The following is an 18,004-nucleotide window of genomic DNA, read 5'->3' as shown; positions in this document are numbered from 1 at the left end:
CATTGTTTAATCTCCCAAAGCCATGCGTCAAGGTCGTCAACCCATACCACCCAAAGTCACCTTCGACTCAACGCTCGATCCGCTCCCATCTCTCCTTCCATTCCAGTACTAGCCCAACTCTCCTCTTCCATTCATCTCGTACGATGGGTAAGAAGAAACTTTCCCTCAAACGTAAGTTTCACAACGAGTCGTTAGCTCATCTCTCAGCCGTGAATCGTGGCTTTGCAACCACCTCAGTCCAGTCCAGAAAGGCAAAGCAAGATGCGTCCACGAAGGCGGACACACAGAACGGGAACTCCAATGCACCACAGAACGACACTCCGACTCGAGAGAATCAGCCCGTTAAGTCTGCGGGCCAGGACGGCCAGCCACCTTCCGATGCCGCAGCTACCCCAGCAATGACTATTGCGGACGACTGGGACAGCGAGCAGGCGATTGATGATGCTCTCTATCAAGGCCTCGTGGAGCGCCTACAGGAGAAGGCAGACAAGGAGGTCACACGTCTCGTCAAGGTGAGTGTTCAGCCGGATGACGGTGACTCTGACTGGTAGTCTCTCGACCAGGAAAAGCGGTTCGCTGCTTCATTCCCACCCCTGCGAATCAACGACAACGTCCGCGATCAAGTTGTCCAGTATGCCAAGGAGGATCTCTGTGGAGAGGGCTCTGCAGTGAAGCCCTGGGCTCCTGCAACCTCCGTGGTCGATAGCGACAAGATTCTTCTGCGGACGTACGTGACGTTCCAAGTCCTGTCACGCCTTGGCTTTTCAGATACTCGGATTGAGGAGTGCATCCTCCAAGGTCTGAGTGATGGACAAGGATGGGCAGAGGGAGAAGAATGGGTGCGTCCGGTACGCGGCGCAGGCTGATTCCCCCAAGATGTGGCTCAACCTCAGCGAAGACGAATGCCGTGGTGTTGGCGAGTTTGTCTCTACCAACCTATCCAAGCCGCTCATGGACGAACCGCTCATCGACGTGGCTCCAGAAGCACCTCCTTTGAGCTCCGAAGCCGCGCCTGACAATAAGTTCTTGACTGTGACCACACCCAACAGGTCCGAGAGCACTTCAGCTCCTGAAGGCGGATCGCTGTTCCAGAGCCTCGAGGCTGACCAATCCGACTCTTCTTCCGAATCCGAGGACGAACTGAACATGAACAAGACGAACGAATCTTGGGCGATGCTCATGTTAGAACTTGAGAACCTCAAAGCGGCTGCTGGCACAGTCAAAGGCAAAGGCAAGAAGTCAAAGAACCAGATTGCCATGGAGACGCCCGAGATGGTCAAGATCAGGAACAAGACCAACCGCCTGGAGAAGGAGTATATGTTCAGCAAGAAGGATGCCGGTGAGTGTGGCCGCCGGGCTGTTTCTAATGAACCAGATGCCCTGTTAAAGGTCATGAGGTCGAAGCGGGACATGAAACGCCTTGAGGCGAAACTGAAGAACATTCGCCCACCTTCAACGACAAACTCCGTCACGCCAGCTGAGACACCTCCTTCCACTTCGGCTCTGGACTCATTTGTTTCGGACGACGGGGATGAAGAGGGAAGCCTATTCGGGAACATGCTGGACGAACCGGAAGGGCATGTCGAGGTTGAGCAGGTCGCAAACTCGGTCATCAACGTGCTTTCGTTGCCAGTCCCTAAGCAGTTCGCCTTAGTGGGCAACACTGCGAAGAATCTTTTGCGGACTACGACTTCAAAGTCCTCGCGTCCGGCGGTCATCTCATACGCCAGGCTGTCTCCGAACCCCCGCGTCGCCCGTGCTGGTCTGGAAATCCGTTGGTCATCCGAGAAGCGCCGAGTTTGGAGGATGGAGGACATTGCATGCGAAAGCGTCGAGGAGGCGGAGAACTACGTCTCGACACTCGCTCTACATGATCTGGTTGTCTCTGGAGATCTGCTTCCATTCAACTGGCGGTCGATGCCGCCTGCATATCGAGACCTGTGGGATGAGCTCGAGCAGACGCACACAGGCAGAGAGTTGGCTGCGAAACGTGAGATCTGGAAGAAGATGAAGGCCCTGGTCGACAAGAAGACCTCCGGCAAGATCGGTGCAGTGGGCATTACAACATCCAAGCGGACGTATATTTCGACCTCTGCGGTGGCGACACGACCGTCTCGCCCGGCCAACCAAGTATACATCGACAATCTCCAGAAAATGTACGAGAACCGGATCGCCGCACCAGCGTACCAGAAGATGCGCCAAGTCCGAGACTCACTCCCCATTGCGCCCTTCCGACAGCAAATCTTGGAGACGCTCGAGCGCACGCAGGTGCTCGTGTTCTCTGGTGAGACTGGATGCGGCAAGTCTACGCAGCTTCCAGCCTTCATCCTAGAGGATCAGCTGTCCAAAGGAAAGCCGTGCAAGATCTTCGTAACGGAGCCACGGCGAATCAGCGCCATATCTCTCGCTCAGCGTGTGTCAGTGGAGTTGGGCGAGTCTCCTGGGGCGATGGGCAACGCGTCTTCATTGGTCGGATACTCGATCCGCCTAGAGGCGAAGATGTCGCCCAGCACTCGCCTCGCGTTCGTGACAAACGGTATTGCTCTTCGCATGCTAGAGGGCGGCAGTGGCTCGTCATTCGACGAGGTTACTCATATTGTTGTCGATGAGGTGCACGAACGTTCAATCGAGTCCGACTTTCTCCTCATAGTCCTCAAGCAGCTCCTCGAGGTGCGCAAGGATCTGAAGGTCGTCCTCATGTCGGCCACTGTGGATGCTGAGAAGATCTCAGACTTTTTCGGAGGCTGCCCAGCCATGCAGGTGCCGGGCCGCACGTTTCCTGTGCAGGTCCAGTATCTCGAGGACGCCGTCGAGGTCGCGGGGTGGCACATAGACGAGTCGTCGCCTTACGCTGTCTGGGACCGCAACCGTAAGACGGGAGCTAAGAAGCTTGAGTGGACAGAGGAGGCAGCAGAAACAGCCGAGGACGCAGAGGAGGACGAGGACAAGCCTGCGGACCCTACGAAGCTGTCGTCGTCAACGTACTCTGCCCGCACAGTCGCAACAGTAAACCTTCTCGATTCGCGAAAAATTCCCTACGATCTCATCGTCCGGCTTCTGGAGCGCATCTGCTTCGAGGACCCTAACCTCCAGCCGTTCTCGGCTGCCAGTCTCGTCTTCATGCCGGGTTTGGCGGAAATTCGAAAGCTGCACGAGGAGTTGCAGAGTCATCCGCACTTTGGGACCAGAGAATTTGCCATCTATCCGCTTCACTCCTCTATCAGCTCCGAGGGTCAGAGCTCGGTGTTCGACCTTCCCCCACGCGGCGTGCGCAAGATTGTTATCTGTAAGTGACGTTGGCTGACAGACCTGACTCTGCAGCAACCAACATCGCTGAGACTGGTGTTACAATCCCCGACATCACTTGCGTCATAGACAGTGGAAAGCAGCGAGAGATGCGGTGAGTATATTGGCCAAATATAAACCTAACGTTAGCTATGATGAGAAGCGTCAACTCTCCCGTCTTGTCGAGACCTACATTGCCCGCAGCAACGCCAAACAGCGCCGTGGACGTGCTGGCCGTGTTCAGGAGGGCTTGGCATTCCATCTCTTCACCAAGGCTCGGCACGACAACCAACTGGCGGAGCACCCCATTCCAGAGATGCTTCGACTATCTCTACAAGATCTTGCCCTGCGGATCAAGATTCTCAAGGTCAAGATGGGTGACACAGTTGAGGAGGTTCTCATGCGCGCGCTCGACCCGCCGTCTGCAACTAACATCCAACGTGCAGTGTCGGCTTTGGTCGAAGTCAAGGCCCTCACACCTGACGAGGAGATCACCCCAATGGGAAGGCTTCTGAGCAAGCTGCCTATGGACGTCCATCTCGGCAAGTTCCTCTTAGTCGCTGCTCTCTTCCGATGCTTGGACCCGGCTCTCACCATTGCGGCCACTCTCAACTCTAAGAGCCCCTTTATTACGCCATTCGGGTTTGAAAATCAAGCCACTGCCGCGAAGAAGAGCTTCTCCGTTGGTAACAACGATTTCTTCACGATTGTCAACGTGTTTGATACATGGCGCCGTGCCCACGACAACGCAAGCTTTGTTAGGACATTTTGCAAGCGCAACTACGTCTCGCACCAAAACCTGCAGCAGATTGAGGAACTCCGGCAGCAGCTCATGGCGTACCTCATTGACTCAAGCTTTGTCGAGGTTACCCCGGAGCAGAAGCAGGAGATTGCTCGGTAAGGGCTTGGCACTGCAGCAGCTGACTCACAGTGCCCGATACTCGCGAGGTTTCAAGACCCGTTTCGTGACCGTTCCACCACAACTGAACGAAAACGCAGCGAACGAGCGCATTCTGAGCGCAGCTCTTGCTTCTGGCCTCTATCCCAAGATCCTGACCCTTGACGCTGCCGGTGGTTTACGCACAATTTCCAATCAGCAGCCTGTCTCGATCGTGAGTATCTTGGTCGCAGCGTTAGCTGACCCAACAGCACCCAAGCTCTATTAACTTTGGGTTGCCAAAGCGCGAGTTCGGCTCCAACAACTTGGTTTACTACACCCTCATGCAGTCCAAGAAGCTGTACGCATGGGAGACAGGACCCATCGACGACCGCGCACTTGCATTGCTCTGCGGCGACTTTGTTGACACGAAGGTGAGCTCTTCCCGTTGACAACCCTGACAGAGCTAGCTCTCAGCTTCTTCAATGCAGATTGACCGTAAACTCCGTTTCCAGGTCGACCCCAGGTCGGCTCTCGCGCTCAAGCATCTCCGTGACCAATTGGCCTCGTCGATGGCTACGCGCTTCCGTGGGCGCTCGCTCTCAGACCGGCAGTCCCAATGGTTCGAACTTGCTCTAAAATGCCTGGCGACCGGAGTGTATGAGGATCAGCAGACTGTGGTAGTATCGTAGATGACATTGTAAATGAGTGATAAATCTATGCAGAGTATGATTGCGATGAGTGTGACACGGGCCCTGCAACCGGGTTCGAGTCCAGGTAGTCGATGGCCCGAGAGAGGACAGACTGCGTCGCAGCGGACAGCCCCCACCACTAGTGTCCTGGGGCCGCCAAATGTATGCGACGTGGTTCGACAGGAACCGGTTCGCAACATGGTACATTATCACCACGCAGCCTGTATGTCTCTTGGTTCTCTACCCCTGGCACATCTCGAACGTCCGCAAGACCGTCCCCGACCGAGGTCTTTAGCGGCGCTCTCAGTTCCTCCTGACCTATCTAGGCGCTGTCCTCCTTCGGCGCCTTGGGCTTAGAGTCGTACTTGTTGGCCTTGGAGTCGTGGTGCTTACTGTGCTTTCGCCGAGGCTTGCGTGCGGGCCTGTAGCGTCAGGCGATGAAGCGGTTTCATAAATACCTTGCGCGACCGTCACCGCCACCTCCATCGCTTTCCGAGTCGGAACTCTGCTCGTGTACCTCGCCGCCGTGGGACTGGGGTGGCCGCTGTTGCCTGCCGCCCGACCCCTGTCCGTCGCCGCAGCACGAGTCGTTATCCGAATCGCATGAATCCGACTCTGAAGAGGACTCGTCGAACGCGCGGGGCTTGTGATAGATGCAGCAGACTGGGTGCGTTAGTCTTGTGACTCTGCTGTCTCAATTACTCTTAGACTTCTTCTTTCCCATGCCCTCATTGTCGACTGTGTCCGACGTCCACACGACTCGCTGCCGGCGACCTGGCGCACCGCGAAGACGAAGTACACCGACCGAGCTGGGGGTTTCGGAGCCGCTCGGGGGTGGCGAGACGGTCGAGGGCCCAGCATCGGTGTCAGTCGTGGGGGTGATGGTCATTGTCCGCGACCCCAGGTTTTCAGGTCGGGTAGTCTGTGCTGCTGATCTTGTGCTCATGTTGATGAAGTTGAGGAAGAGATGGTACGTGTTGAATAGACAGATGATGTCAAGCTCATGAGATCATGGGATAGTTGATGCGTTCTGAAGGGGGGTGGTGGGACCAAGGGGTGAGAGCAGGGTGAGAGCGGGAGCAAATTATCCACGTGGGCCATATTTGGCGTTATCCGGGGGGAGGAAACCATCTCCGGTCATGACCGAGGCCGATGGCGGGAACTTGCATTCCATCTGCACATGAACAGTCCGTTCCTTGCTGAATCACTAATCACTAATTACTCGTCACTCGTCAACCCAAACTTCGCTATGGCTAATCGCGTAGGTTAACTGGCTCTTCTCTTGGGCGTCCGTACTTAAACTGACAGCATCGTTCCAGTTCCAGGCCCCTCCGCTGGAGATCTCGTGAGCATTGTAGGGAAGATCCGACTAACTTGCAGCTCCGTGCTCCATGGTGGCTACCATCACCCTCTGGCCCGCAAGTGGCAGAATCATGGGCGCAACCTCACTAAGGAGATGTTCATGTACCCGATCTTCATCTCTGATGACCCGGATGCTGAGCAGGTAATTGAGAGCCTTCCTGGCCAAAAGCGATGGGGCATCAACAAGCTCGAAAGCTTCATCGGGCCGCTCGTCAAGAAGGGTCTCAAGAGTGTCATCCTCTTCGGTGTCCCTATGGATATGGAAAAGGTATGTGTGCAGTTAGAGCTTGATCTGATTCTAGGATGAGCGCGGCTCGCCGGCCGACGACCCAGAGACACCTGTCATCAAGGCCCTCCAACTCCTGTCGGCCAAGTTTCCCCTTCTCTATCTTGCTTGCGACGTCTGCCTCTGCGAGTACACGTCGCACGGCCATTGCGGAATCTTTGCCAAGCTTCCGCCTCCCAACCACACCAGCATGCCCACCCTTGACGCCGAAGCGTCGCAGCAGCGCATTGCCGAGGTTGCCCTCGCTTACGCCAAGGCTGGCGCACACTGCGTAGCACCCAGCGACATGATGGACGGCCGTATTAAGGCTATCAAGCTCGCGCTCATGCAGAATGACTACGGGAACCGTGTCACCCTCATGAGCTACTCGGCTAAGTTTGCCAGCAGCCTCTACGGACCCTTCCGGTGAGTATTGGTTTGCAGGACTCGTTCTGACGTTCTCAGTGAAGCTGCTGGTAGCGCGCCATCCATGGGAAACCGCAAGTGCTACCAGCTTCCTCCCAACGCCCGCGGCCTGGCCCGCCGCGCGATCGTGAGCTTGCAAACCCTTAGGATTACCTAACCGTTCAGAAGCGCGACGCTACCGAGGGCGCTGACATCCTCATGGTCAAGCCCGCCCTCCCGTACCTCGACATCGTGTCCGACTGTGCTCAGCTCGAGCCTGACTACCCCACGGCTGTATACCAGGTTTCGGGAGAGTACGCCATGGTGGTTGCGGGTGCCGAAAAGGGCATCTACGACCTCAAGGCGATGGCTTTCGAGACGTGCGAGTCGTTCGTGCGCGCCGGTGCGTCGATCATTCTCTCGTACTTTACCCCACAGTTCCTTGACTGGCTCGACGAGGAGCTCACAGAGTGACGAGTATGTCTATGCATGGATTGATGACAACACTCTACCTGGCAACTTTCCAGTCGACTTCAACGCCCAGCCAGCCTTCTCCTCCATCGGCGATGAGTTCGCGCTCCTGGACGACACGCATCTCGCGAACCCGCATGCGCCGCGCTCTTCGCTTGGTGTTGGACGGGTTGAGGGGAATGGCATTATCAAGTTCCGAGTCCGAGGGAATAATAGAATCCGGAGCTGGAGGACCCTCCCGTAACGGTTGAGGAGTGGTGGCCCCCGAATTGGCTACAGTAAGGGAGAAAAGATGTGTCCGCAGGAGGATTTGCTGGACAGTGAGGAGAGCACGCGACACGGCAAAGGCGAGGGGAGGAAGATCGGACAGTGCGCTGTCGGGCCGGAGATAGTGGCCGAGCACCAAGGCAGAGAAAAGATCGCCGACGCCGCTAAAGTACCCTCGGATCGTCGGAAGGGCGAAGGCATAAGTCTCTAGCTCGCCATCCGCATATGTGCTTGAGAAACACACAAGGACTTCGTCGTCACCTTTGGCAACGCCCACGGCGTCGTACCATGGTGGACGGCTTTCCGGAAGAAGTCGCGTGTACGACGAAGGCGGGGCAGGAATACCGAGGCTCGACACCAGTGACACAGGAAGAGAAATGGATGAAAGGGCAACGTGTTTGACACCGTAGGTAGCGTGAAGTGCTGTCAATGCCTGGTACAGCGTGGACATAGACGTGATTTTGACGTCAGAGAGTAGTCTGTTCGGTCAGCCGAAACAAAGCACATGCTCACTCGGCCTCGAACTGGTTCGGGGTGATGATCGTCGCGCTCTTGATCAAGCTCTTGTACACAGGGATGACATCGGCGCTGACGTACAATCCTTTTCCAATGTCTCCCATGACAGCTGTACATTGTCAGCTCAGATCGTGGTGTGGTACTCACGGTCAAGGAGGTACACGACTCCTTCTGTCTCCATCAAGCGCCGCATCTCTCTTCCCACAACAGCCAACGCATCCGCTCCGGGAATATATCCAGTTAGAACGCGTGCATACCCGCAAAGTCCGTTGGTGTTCAAGCCTTCAAAAATGGCTGTCAGCTGGTCGGCTGTTGTCTTGCAGCCATTGGTGTATCCGTAACCTGTATGGTTTGAAAACTGGACAGTGTTGACGACGTCTACATCGTAGCCCAGCATCTGAAGCGGAAAGGTGGCCGCCCGGTTACCTAGAATTGATTAACACCAAAAGCCACTGCGTTTGTCTTGGGTTCTCGGTGACAACTGTGAAGAGTGACTCACCAACGTAGCCAGAGACTACATGAGACTGGATAGAAAGAATGCGGGTGGGATCAGGTACCCCCATTGTGCGAAGAACACGAGAGTTTGGGCAGACGGTCAAAGTTGCAGTGTGTTTCACTCTCCAATAAGCAAGCGATAGGCGGTTGTAATGCTGGGTTGTTACCCGATAAAGCAATGCCCAACACAATGGATATTGAGATGAAGGCGATGTGGGTTTGTTACAGTCGGCGTACTGGCGTTTACTCGAGTTACCAGTTGCATGCCATCTTTTCCAAGATGGTGTGGCTGATCAAGGCTATCCACCAGCCAGGAGCCAGGAGGCCCATATCAACTCATCGCGTCATGGTACATACGGGTAGCTACGTACCATCCACTACATTACCGGTGGATGACAGTATACCCACGACTATTAGCGGCACCAAATCCACAACCAAGTTCGGCAAAGGGTCTCTTGGCCCAAGTTGGCCCTCTTGGCTCTTGACGCGCTTAGCGAAAATGAGTGGCAATTTTTATTCCCTTTGGTCTTTGGTCTTTGGCCTTTGGTCACCCAAACGCCCATGCGCCCGCCCACTCCCACTTTTAACGCTTTGCTCTCATTCTCCCGGCTAATGTACCTCTCACCCCCGCCTCTCGGACCAGCAGAGCACCATGGGAATTGCTGTGCGCTCGGAGGCCTGTTCTCTGTCACCGGCCTTACTCCCTTAGAGTACACGTTGTACCTTGTCTGCTGTGCTATGATGTTTCATACATGATGTATGTGTTTGTGTGTGTGAGTATTACTATATGTGATGTGGTGTGTTAGGATGGAGAGGGGAGGGGAGGGGTCTAGGAACGGATGATGACACCAGGCCAGTCATTGGTTGAAAGGGTTTTTTCAAGTGTGGTCGGCCTGGTAATACTAAGGGCAAATGAGTCTTATTAGAGGGCGTAGAGGCACCCGGGCAGAGGTTGCGAATGCGAAAGAGAGGAAGGAAGAGAGAGAGAGGAAGAAGGCAAACCAAAGACCACCCAAAAGACTACCTCCAAAGCTAGCTTTGACTATTGTAGTTGGCTCAACAGAGGGTAAAAGCGGGATTGGGATTGGGATTGTTTCCCTTCCTTTACATCCATCGTGCAAGGACACTAGACTACACTTGTCTAGTTGGTGTCCGGCCTTTTGTATCTTTCCTCTCAATCTCATCCCTTCTCAAAAGCGTTCATCGCAAAAGAGACTTTTCCCCCTTCCCCATCTGGCTCCCTCTCAACACGAGGGACTCCACAGGTCGATCCAACATTGACCTCGCTACATCGCCCACCCCGAAAAAGTTTGCCCTCTCACCTCCCGTGTCTCTTCGGGCTCGCAGGCAAACATCCCTCCTCTCGACAAGGATCTGTGGTAGATATCATCATCTACCAAAGATTGACTGTTGGTTCCTCTTGCATCGTTGCTTGAGTCATCAACTCCACACTTAGTTGTCGTCGTTCCCAGGACATTAAGTCGTTCTCTTCACGAGCGCGCCGCTTTGTCACATCACCACGCACGGCATCTCTTACTCGCCTTTCCTTCCTCTCCTTCAAACATCGCAGCCGTACTCTCCGTTCACGAGGACACGCACGCAAATGAGCAAGGCCTCGACCCCAAACAAGCCTCTCGCCCAGTCCCCTGCCCCCAATACGTCTGCTTGGTCCCGCGGTCCCCCTGCCGCGGTGTCCAACCCTTCGTCCAACGTGAATTCCACTGCATCCACTCCTCCTCCGCCGCCCAACGGAGCGAGCGCAAATGGGCCTACTGGCTCCACTCCCGTCGCGATAGGCGGTGGCAACTCGAGGAAGGGCAGCCTCATGGTCGGTGGCAACGGCGACGTGATGCCTCGTGGTAAGTCCGACCCGAACCATTTTCGCCCCACTCCAACCACTGACTGGGCAGGTAATCTCGCCTTTGGCACCGTCGACTCGCCCAATCCGCTCCTTTCGTCGTCGCCTGCGGCTCCATCCACTACTGGTGGCCACCTCGCCGACGCCGTGAAATCGTTTGGGTCTCTCGACGCTGAGACAAACGCTGCAGGCGCGTCCATGATTCGTCCCCCCCGCCGCACGAGCGGTGGCGCGAACCCTGCCGTCCCGACGCAGAAGAAGCAGTTGGATCCCCACAACATCCACTCTTTCTTCGTCGGCAAGCCGCAACACGGCTCCACTCCTGGCGCTCCAATGTCGCCCTCCCAGATGCCCGCGGGTGGACTTCCAGACCGCCGTCAGTCCGGTGGGCAGTTCCCAGGCGCCAATGGCATGCCGCCCTACCAGCAGATGCCTGGCATGCCAACGCCTCCTCATCTGCGTCCCATGCCTGGTATGCCGGGTGGAGGCCAGCGCTCACCTGTCATGGGCGGTGCTCCTCAGCCGCAGTTCCCTCCTCAGCAAGTCGGGCAGCCGGGTTATCGCCCATCGCAGCCTCAGATGGCGGGCAACCCAGCTGTCCGGCCCAACGGGCCGATCATGAGCCGTCCTCCTATGGGCCAGGTTCCCTACGGTATGCCGCCTGGAGCTCCAGGCTTCATGATGTACGGCCAGCCTGGCTATTACGTAGGTCGTCCATGGGGTGCCGGGGACTCATCCCAGTACAACCCGTATGGTAGTGACGGCTACGGGTGGCAGGGAAACCCACAACATGCGCCGAGCATGCCGCTCTCCCCTCGCCAGCAGCAGGCTCAGCTTGGTTCGCCTGTTCCTCCCAACGCCACCCTGCCTCCCAGCGGCGGTGGCAGCCCGCTTCCCACTCCTCCCAGCCGACCTCAGAGTCTTGTTGGTGGTCACCAGTCGGGCTCGCCCATGCCTTCGACGCCTTCTCGTCCTTTGCAACCGGCGACAGCGTTCACACCCGCGACTCCCAGCCCAGCGCAGGCTTCAGCTGGCCTCTCGGCGGGGGCTACAGCCTTCACCCCACGCGCAAAATCTTCGATGATTAGGATCTCGCGCCCTGACGGCACATCTGTCAACCTTGTGGAGGCGGCGGCCGCGGCCAAGGGTCCTACGCCTTCGTCCACTAGCGGCGTTGCGACTCCCGAGCAGAGTGCTGAAGAGCTTCCCAAGCCCCAGAAGAAGGTGCCTAGTCTCCCGATCGTCGTTCGCCTTGAGTCGGAAGAGCAGAAGCGCCATCGTCTTGAGGAAGAGGCGCGGATCTCCAAGATGAAGGAGCAGGAGAAGCGTGAGGAGGCCGAGCGCAAGGAGAGGCAGGAACGCCGTGCAAAGGAGGAGGCCGAGTCCAAGGCGAAGGCTGCGGCCGAGGCCGAGGCGGAGGAGGAAACAAATGCCAAGGTGGTCGCTGAGGCTATGGATGTCGGCGTCGACCAGGTCAAGGAGGAGGCCAAGGTCAAGGAGGAGGCTCAGGCGAAACAGGAGACCGAGACCAAGGCTGAGGAGGAGCGCAAGATTGAGACAGTGAGCAACGAGCGAACGAAGCCTGCTGACAAGCAGCCCGTGACCGAGACCAAGGTGGAGCGTTCCGAGACCCGTACTTCATCAGAAGACGCGGCGTCCGCGCTCCCTGTGGGTGACAAGGCCGACGAGCTGCGCCGTCCCCTCCTTACCCCGACTACGCAGTCGGCTGCGCCATCGCCTCTGGCGTCTCCGGCCCTTGCTGCTGCCGGCTTGCCCGCCAAGCCTGTGTCTGCTATTGGTGGCGCTGCTCCTCGCCGCCCGACCTCTTCGCTTGACTCCAAGTCCCCTGGCCCCAGCGCGAAAGCGTCCTCGTCGGGCCCTTCGGCCCTTTCCAAGGCCAAGGCGATCGATGACCTCGGTGCGATCACATACCCCACTGCGATTAAGCCCCAGAGTGCTGAGCTCAACGCGAATGGGGAGCCTGGCAAGTTCCGCTACGACCGCGACTTCCTCATGCAGTTCCAGAATATCTGCAAGGACAAGCCGGACTCTCTTCCTCCTCTCGAAGAGATTGGTATCGAGGCTGACACGTCGAGCGGCTTTGGCTCGGCTCGGCGTGGGGCTCGCACGTCTGGGGGTCCTGGCCGCTCCATGGGTGGCATGGGCCTCATGGGCTCGGGCCGCTCGCCATCCGCCATGGGCGCGTTCAACCTCGGAAACATCCGCAACACCACCAGCGAGGAGCGTTACATCCGCTCCATTCCAAGCGGTGGACGTATGGGCCGTACTTCGAGCCAGGGCAACAACCTCCCTCAGATGCACGGACTGCCAACCATGGGTCACTCGCGGTCGAACCGCGGTGGTCCCCGCGACAGCAACCGCGGTCGTCCACGTGCTGCTCAAGACTCGCGTCACTCTGCCAACGACCCAGATGTCGCTCCTCTCGTCGTCTCTGCGAATGCTTGGGTCAACGCTCGTTCCGCCGGCTCTGACGAAAAGTCGCCTGTCTTCATCGAGCGCAAAGTCAAAGCGCTTCTCAACAAGCTCACAGAGGAGAAGTTTGATTCCATCTCGGACCAGATTCTCGAATGGGCGAACAAGTCGCGCGACGAGACGGACGGCATGACTCTCAAGCTCGTCATCAAGCTCGTTTTCGAAAAGTCGACGGACGAGGCCCATTGGTCTGCCATGTACGCCAAGTTGTGCCGCAAGCTCCTGGAAAAGCTCGACCCCTCTGTTACAGAGGTCATTGACGGCAAGCCGTACACCGGTGGTGGTCTCTTCCGCAAGTACCTTCTCGGTCGCTGCCAGTCCGACTTCGAGTCGGGATGGAAGGCCCGTGAGGAGGCTGCTCTTGCTGCCGTCGCCAAGAGCGACGAGGACAAGGAGCGTCTTGCGAAGGCGGAGGAGACCAAGGAGGACGACAACGGCGAGGCGCCCATGATGAGCGAGGAGTACTACGCGCTCCAGAAGGCTAAGCGTCGTGGTCTTGGTCTCGTCCAGCTCATCGGTGAGCTGTACAAGCTGGACATGCTTTCGAAGAGTGTCATCAGGGAGTGTCTTGTCCGTCTTCTCAGCAATGTCGAGAACCCCGACGAGGAGGATCTCGAGTCGACCTGCAAGCTCCTCACCACTGTCGGCAAGCAGTTCGAGGCCGCTGCGTCCGCATCGATGGACGTTGTGTTTGAGCGCCTTGAGGTCCTCACTAAGCTCGACTCTGTCTCGTCGCGTATCCGCTTCATGATCATGGACGTCGTCGACCTTCGCAGGAACAAGTGGCGCTCTCGCAAGGAGGTGGTCCCCACCACCATCGCCCAGATCCATGAGCAGGCGGCGCGCGAGAACGCCCAGAAGGCGCAGGCAGCGCAGCAGGTTCGCGAGACCATGTCGCGCGGTGGGTCGCGTTCTGGTCACAGCCGGCGCGAGGGCCCGCAGCCCGGCGAGTGGCAGTCCGTTTCGACCGGTTCGCGCCCTCCGCAGCGCCCCACTGACTTCTCAAACATCGGCCGTGGCGTGAGCAGCAACATCTCCAGTGGCCCTACGTTCGGGCCGTCGAGTGTCTTCGCTCGTGGCAAGAAGGGGGGTGCGGGCAGCACACCCCCTATTTCTCGCCAAAACTCGTCTGCAAACATGTTCGCAATGCTCAACGAGGCGGAAACTGCTGCTCCCGAGTCAACCGAGCCTGCGCCGCAGCGCAAAAAGTTGCAACTCAAGCCACGGACAAAGCCCATTCCCGGAGAGGGAGATGAGGAGGCCGAGAGCGACGGCGAGGCCGAACAGAGTGGCGAGGAAGAAGAACCGGTGGCTGAGGCCGCCGTGGCCAAGCCGGATATGAGTGAGGAGGACGCCAAGACCAAGATCACAACCGACCTCAAGGAGCTCTGGGGCGAAAAGGACGCCGGTGGTACACGCAACGCTGACGACATTGTCGAGTACTACCGTGCGCTGCCATCAGAGCACCAGAACCTGTTGTCGGAGAGGCTTGCCGAGGACGTGTTCCGTATCGCCAAGTTCCGTGATGCGGAGATCGTGGCCAAGGGCTGGACTGCGGCGCTTAAGGCCGAGGTTGTGACTGCCGACGTCCTGAGAAAGGGGTGAGTGTCTTGATTAAACCACGGTGCTAACTCTACAGCATTGCTGAGCGCATGGTCACTCTTGACGACGACGCGATCGACTTCCCGCAGGCGTACAAGTCGATTGCTCTCCTCATGCGCAGCATCTTGCTTAGCCAGGAGGACATTGATGCTCTTCTGGAAAAGGTCGACGTCTATGGCGAGCCACGCATCACTCCCAAGATGAAGCTCGACAAGGCCTTTGGCCAGCTCGACGAGGAGACATCTGCCTAGATGCCAACGAGCAGGCCACACGCTAGTCCTGGACGTTGAACCCCAGCACTCCCCAGCATAGCAACCACATCGCATAGCGCATTGCATGGACGGCGCGATTCAAGCATCGAGCCCGCGTGTACCCTTCTTTAATGATTCATCCGTCCCCCTCCCCTTCCCGCCCAATATCAAGTAGCTTCTCTACGATTCACTCTCCATGGCTCTGTCGCTTGTCTTTCTCGCATGTCAAGCGCCCGATTTAGGAGCAGCTCGAGGCGACGGACATAGCGCACTAGAAACGTTCGCACGCATGTATAGACTACGAAGGATAGTGAGGTCAGTGATCAGTGACGGGGGCAGTGTTGCAAGTTTAGCAGTTCATGAGCCTTTTCCAAGACAAGACCTCCACTTGCCCCACGTGGTAGGAGTGGAGACGTGTTGTTGGATGTCCCAAACGAGATAGATGTTCGTCATGAATGAAAGACAGTAATTAACTCCAACATGAGTACCGTTCAACGCAGCGCCCCATTGGTGCCAGCCAGGTATCGACTGGTAGCTGTCCTGGTAGGAGGGGCGCTAATGCGTCTCGCGCTCTTCGCGAGCGCGGCCTTGACAGGCATCCTCGAGCGCCGACCAGAGCTCTCCTCTCCTCTGACGAGCGTGCGGAGCCGTGCGTCACTCGCGCAACAAGTTGAACTGACACCAGTCCGCGAGGGCACTTTCTTGTACAAGCACGATTACGATCCATACGCCGGCGGCGTCTTTTACCATGTGCGAGTCGGTTTAATCAGCTGACCCCAGTCCCCCCTGTTCCTCCTCTTCTTCTCGTACGCCGTACCGATCGAGTCAAGCGTCCTCACAGCCGGGCTATGGACCGCCGTCGACGTGATTGTGGCAATCCTGCTTGTCAAGATCTGGCGTTCCCGCCACCCGGCGGGCTCAAAATGGTCTTCTCGCGACCACACAGTCGCCCTCTTGTGAGCACGTTGTGGTCGGTCGGCCTCTCTGCAGACAGTGATAGCAACTGATTACAGATACCTCTTCAATCCATACACTCTACTGTCGTGTCTCGCGCGGTCGACGACCACCATCGACAACGCCTTGTGCTTGTACGCCATCGCGGCCACTTACACGGGCAACGGTGCCCCCGCCATGGCCGCGCTCGCCATTGCGACCCAGACCTCGCTCTACCCCGTCATCCTCCTCCTTCCTCTCCTACTGGTGCTGCGTCATCTCGGTGCCCCAAACCAAAAGCTCGCGGCCTACTCCCTCGTGTTCGTCGGCACACTTGCGACCTTGGCTGGTCTCGCAACCCTCGCGTGCACTGACTCGTGGATTGCGCGCACCTGGGGCGTCATGTGAGCATTTGTCAAGTCTGACTTTGAGCTGACACTAGCCTCGCCGTCACCGACCTCACGCCAAACGTCGGCATGTGGTGGTACTTTTTCACCGAAATGTTTGACCACTTTCGCATGTTCTTTCGCGGTGCATTCCAACTCCACATGCTCATCTACATCGTGCCACTGTGCCTCCGGCTCCCCGATCCGCGGCAGGCTGTGCTCATCCTTGTTGGTACCATGGCGACGTGGAAGAGCTACCCGACACTCGGTGACATGGCCCTCTGGGCCGGCCTCCTCAGCTGCTATCCCGACTATTGCACAAGTATGTCCTGGCCGTGCATCACTTCTGCAGTTCTAACACCAGACCTCAACCACCCTCTCTTCTCGCTCACCGTCCACCTGTACACGGCCATCCTGTTGCCGCTGCTGCACACGCTGTGGTTGCTCACGGGTGCAGGCAACGCCAACTTTTTCTATGCCGCTACCATGGTGTACGGGCTCAATGCGACACTCGCGATTGCCGACGTGCTAGGGGCCATCATCAACCTCGACACGCGGAGGCGACTCATGGACATTGTGCCCGGCAAGTACAAACAGTACAACCCGCCTGCCGACTCGGGCGAGATCATCCAGGTCGACTTCCCGTCTAACTGGACCGTAGCCCAGCTTGCCAGCTTGGAATAGACACGCTCTAGAAGCAGATGGATAGAGTACGCATATACTATGACAATTACACCCTGATGACATACGAGAGAAGGGAGGAAATTTATCTAGGCAAGGACCCAAGTAAGGAGAGGAGCAAACACAACAAGTGGGAGCAACAAGTCGGACCGCGGTCGACTCGCACTGCTGCCGTCTGTTTGGACCGTGACGGAAACGAAGTTGGCACCGCACTTGGCGTTGATCGTTGACGCCGCGCTGTTGATCATCGTCCCGTTGAGCGTCGTTGTGTTTGTCGACCACGTGCCCCAGTGATTCATGACAAGTGCAGAGCACTTGGAACATGTGGGAATTGAGGTAGAGGGAAGACTTCTGTCAGCATGCTATTGTTAGTTGACAGCTCACATGTTTCCCATTGGCAACTGCCAAAGGTAGGCATCGTCGGGGCGCTCACTTGCGGCAGCCTCGAGGTAGCAGTATGACCCCGTGTCGGGGTTGACGAGGCCGGCAGCAGTGCGGACGGCAGCATAGTTGCTGAGACCGCGCCTGGCTTGTCGTGCGACAGGCATACCGCTGTTGAGGTCGCTTCCACAGTTGGTTCGGTCCCTCATGGTCTCGGCAAAGCCCGCAAACGTCTGATCACACGTCTCGGAGCCCGGTGCTGGCGACGCAGCGTATGCGACCAATTCATTGAGGTACGAGTAGTTGCCCGAGCTCCTGGCGTTGGTGATCTGAGTGCGATACGAGTTGGACGTTTGTAGGAGGAGAGAGAAGGGGAGACATGAAAGGAAGGTCGAGTTGGAGATGAGGTTGGTGAGATACGTCATGCACTCGTGGGAGAGGGATGACGAGATGGAGGTGTCGAGTGGGGTGGGTGTTGGTGCTGGAGCAGCTGCTGGTGGAGAGGATGGTGGTTTAGGTAGGACAGAAGGCGGGGGCGCGAGCGACGGGGTCACGGTGACCGCTGATACCGAGGGAGTGGCAGCGATGATACCGTCTAGTGTCAGGGTGGTGCTCTCCTGCCGTTCGAACAATGGGAGATGAGCGTGGTTCAGGCGATTGGGGTGGACGGCCAGCGCGCGCGCGGCCGCAGCGACGGCGAACGTCAGGACCGATATGGCGCGCATCGCGGGCCGCTTGAAGCAAAGTGTTCAAGAATCAGAGAGCGTAGACGCGAGCTTGCCAT

At 57.5% G+C, this 18,004-nt stretch overlaps 7 protein-coding genes across 7 annotated transcripts; 4 read left to right on the top strand and 3 right to left on the bottom strand.

The window, feature by feature from the left end:
* Positions 1-143: 143 nt before the first annotated feature.
* Positions 144-4,854, top strand: CcaverHIS019_0509680 (uncharacterized protein; the record flags this gene model as incomplete). Its single annotated transcript, XM_060602186.1, has 10 exons — positions 144-171; positions 208-512; positions 552-727; positions 894-1,339; positions 1,376-3,286; positions 3,322-3,400; positions 3,436-4,182; positions 4,217-4,397; positions 4,435-4,596; positions 4,633-4,854. 10 exons carry the CDS (start codon positions 144-146, stop codon positions 4,852-4,854), a joined length of 4,257 nt encoding a protein of 1,418 aa, XP_060458605.1.
* Positions 4,855-5,176: 322 nt separating this feature from the next.
* YPI1 (uncharacterized protein) lies at positions 5,177-5,800 on the bottom strand (the record flags this gene model as incomplete). Its single annotated transcript, XM_060602185.1, has 3 exons — positions 5,177-5,276; positions 5,313-5,517; positions 5,557-5,800. 3 exons carry the CDS (start codon positions 5,798-5,800, stop codon positions 5,177-5,179), a joined length of 549 nt encoding a protein of 182 aa, XP_060458604.1.
* A 303-nt stretch (positions 5,801-6,103) lies between these two features.
* Positions 6,104-7,360, top strand: HEM2 (uncharacterized protein; the record flags this gene model as incomplete). The annotated part of the gene is made up of 6 exons (XM_060602184.1): positions 6,104-6,115; positions 6,174-6,199; positions 6,235-6,484; positions 6,519-6,907; positions 6,947-7,034; positions 7,073-7,360. The coding sequence occupies 6 exons, from the start codon at positions 6,104-6,106 to the stop codon at positions 7,358-7,360; spliced, it is 1,053 nt and encodes a 350-aa protein (XP_060458603.1).
* A 34-nt stretch (positions 7,361-7,394) lies between these two features.
* BUD16 (uncharacterized protein) lies at positions 7,395-8,703 on the bottom strand (the record flags this gene model as incomplete). The annotated part of the gene is made up of 4 exons (XM_060602183.1): positions 7,395-8,103; positions 8,138-8,249; positions 8,288-8,566; positions 8,640-8,703. 4 exons carry the CDS (start codon positions 8,701-8,703, stop codon positions 7,395-7,397), a joined length of 1,164 nt encoding a protein of 387 aa, XP_060458602.1.
* Positions 8,704-10,238: 1,535 nt separating this feature from the next.
* On the top strand, positions 10,239-14,839 carry CcaverHIS019_0509640 (uncharacterized protein; the record flags this gene model as incomplete). Its single annotated transcript, XM_060602182.1, has 3 exons — positions 10,239-10,494; positions 10,546-14,587; positions 14,626-14,839. 3 exons carry the CDS (start codon positions 10,239-10,241, stop codon positions 14,837-14,839), a joined length of 4,512 nt encoding a protein of 1,503 aa, XP_060458601.1.
* Positions 14,840-15,397: 558 nt separating this feature from the next.
* Positions 15,398-16,842, top strand: CcaverHIS019_0509630 (uncharacterized protein; the record flags this gene model as incomplete). Its single annotated transcript, XM_060602181.1, has 6 exons — positions 15,398-15,488; positions 15,525-15,589; positions 15,620-15,795; positions 15,853-16,176; positions 16,215-16,480; positions 16,523-16,842. 6 exons carry the CDS (start codon positions 15,398-15,400, stop codon positions 16,840-16,842), a joined length of 1,242 nt encoding a protein of 413 aa, XP_060458600.1.
* Positions 16,843-16,928: 86 nt separating this feature from the next.
* Positions 16,929-17,945, bottom strand: CcaverHIS019_0509620 (uncharacterized protein; the record flags this gene model as incomplete). Its single annotated transcript, XM_060602180.1, has 2 exons — positions 16,929-17,187; positions 17,224-17,945. The coding sequence occupies 2 exons, from the start codon at positions 17,943-17,945 to the stop codon at positions 16,929-16,931; spliced, it is 981 nt and encodes a 326-aa protein (XP_060458599.1).
* Between the last annotated feature and the right edge of the window lie 59 nt (positions 17,946-18,004).

Source organism: Cutaneotrichosporon cavernicola (assembly GCF_030864355.1).
Source record: "Cutaneotrichosporon cavernicola HIS019 DNA, chromosome: 5".
Lineage (NCBI taxonomy): Eukaryota > Fungi > Basidiomycota > Tremellomycetes > Trichosporonales > Trichosporonaceae > Cutaneotrichosporon > Cutaneotrichosporon cavernicola.
The sequence above is the reverse complement of the archived record's forward strand: the minus strand, read 5'-3'. Positions and strand labels throughout refer to the sequence as shown.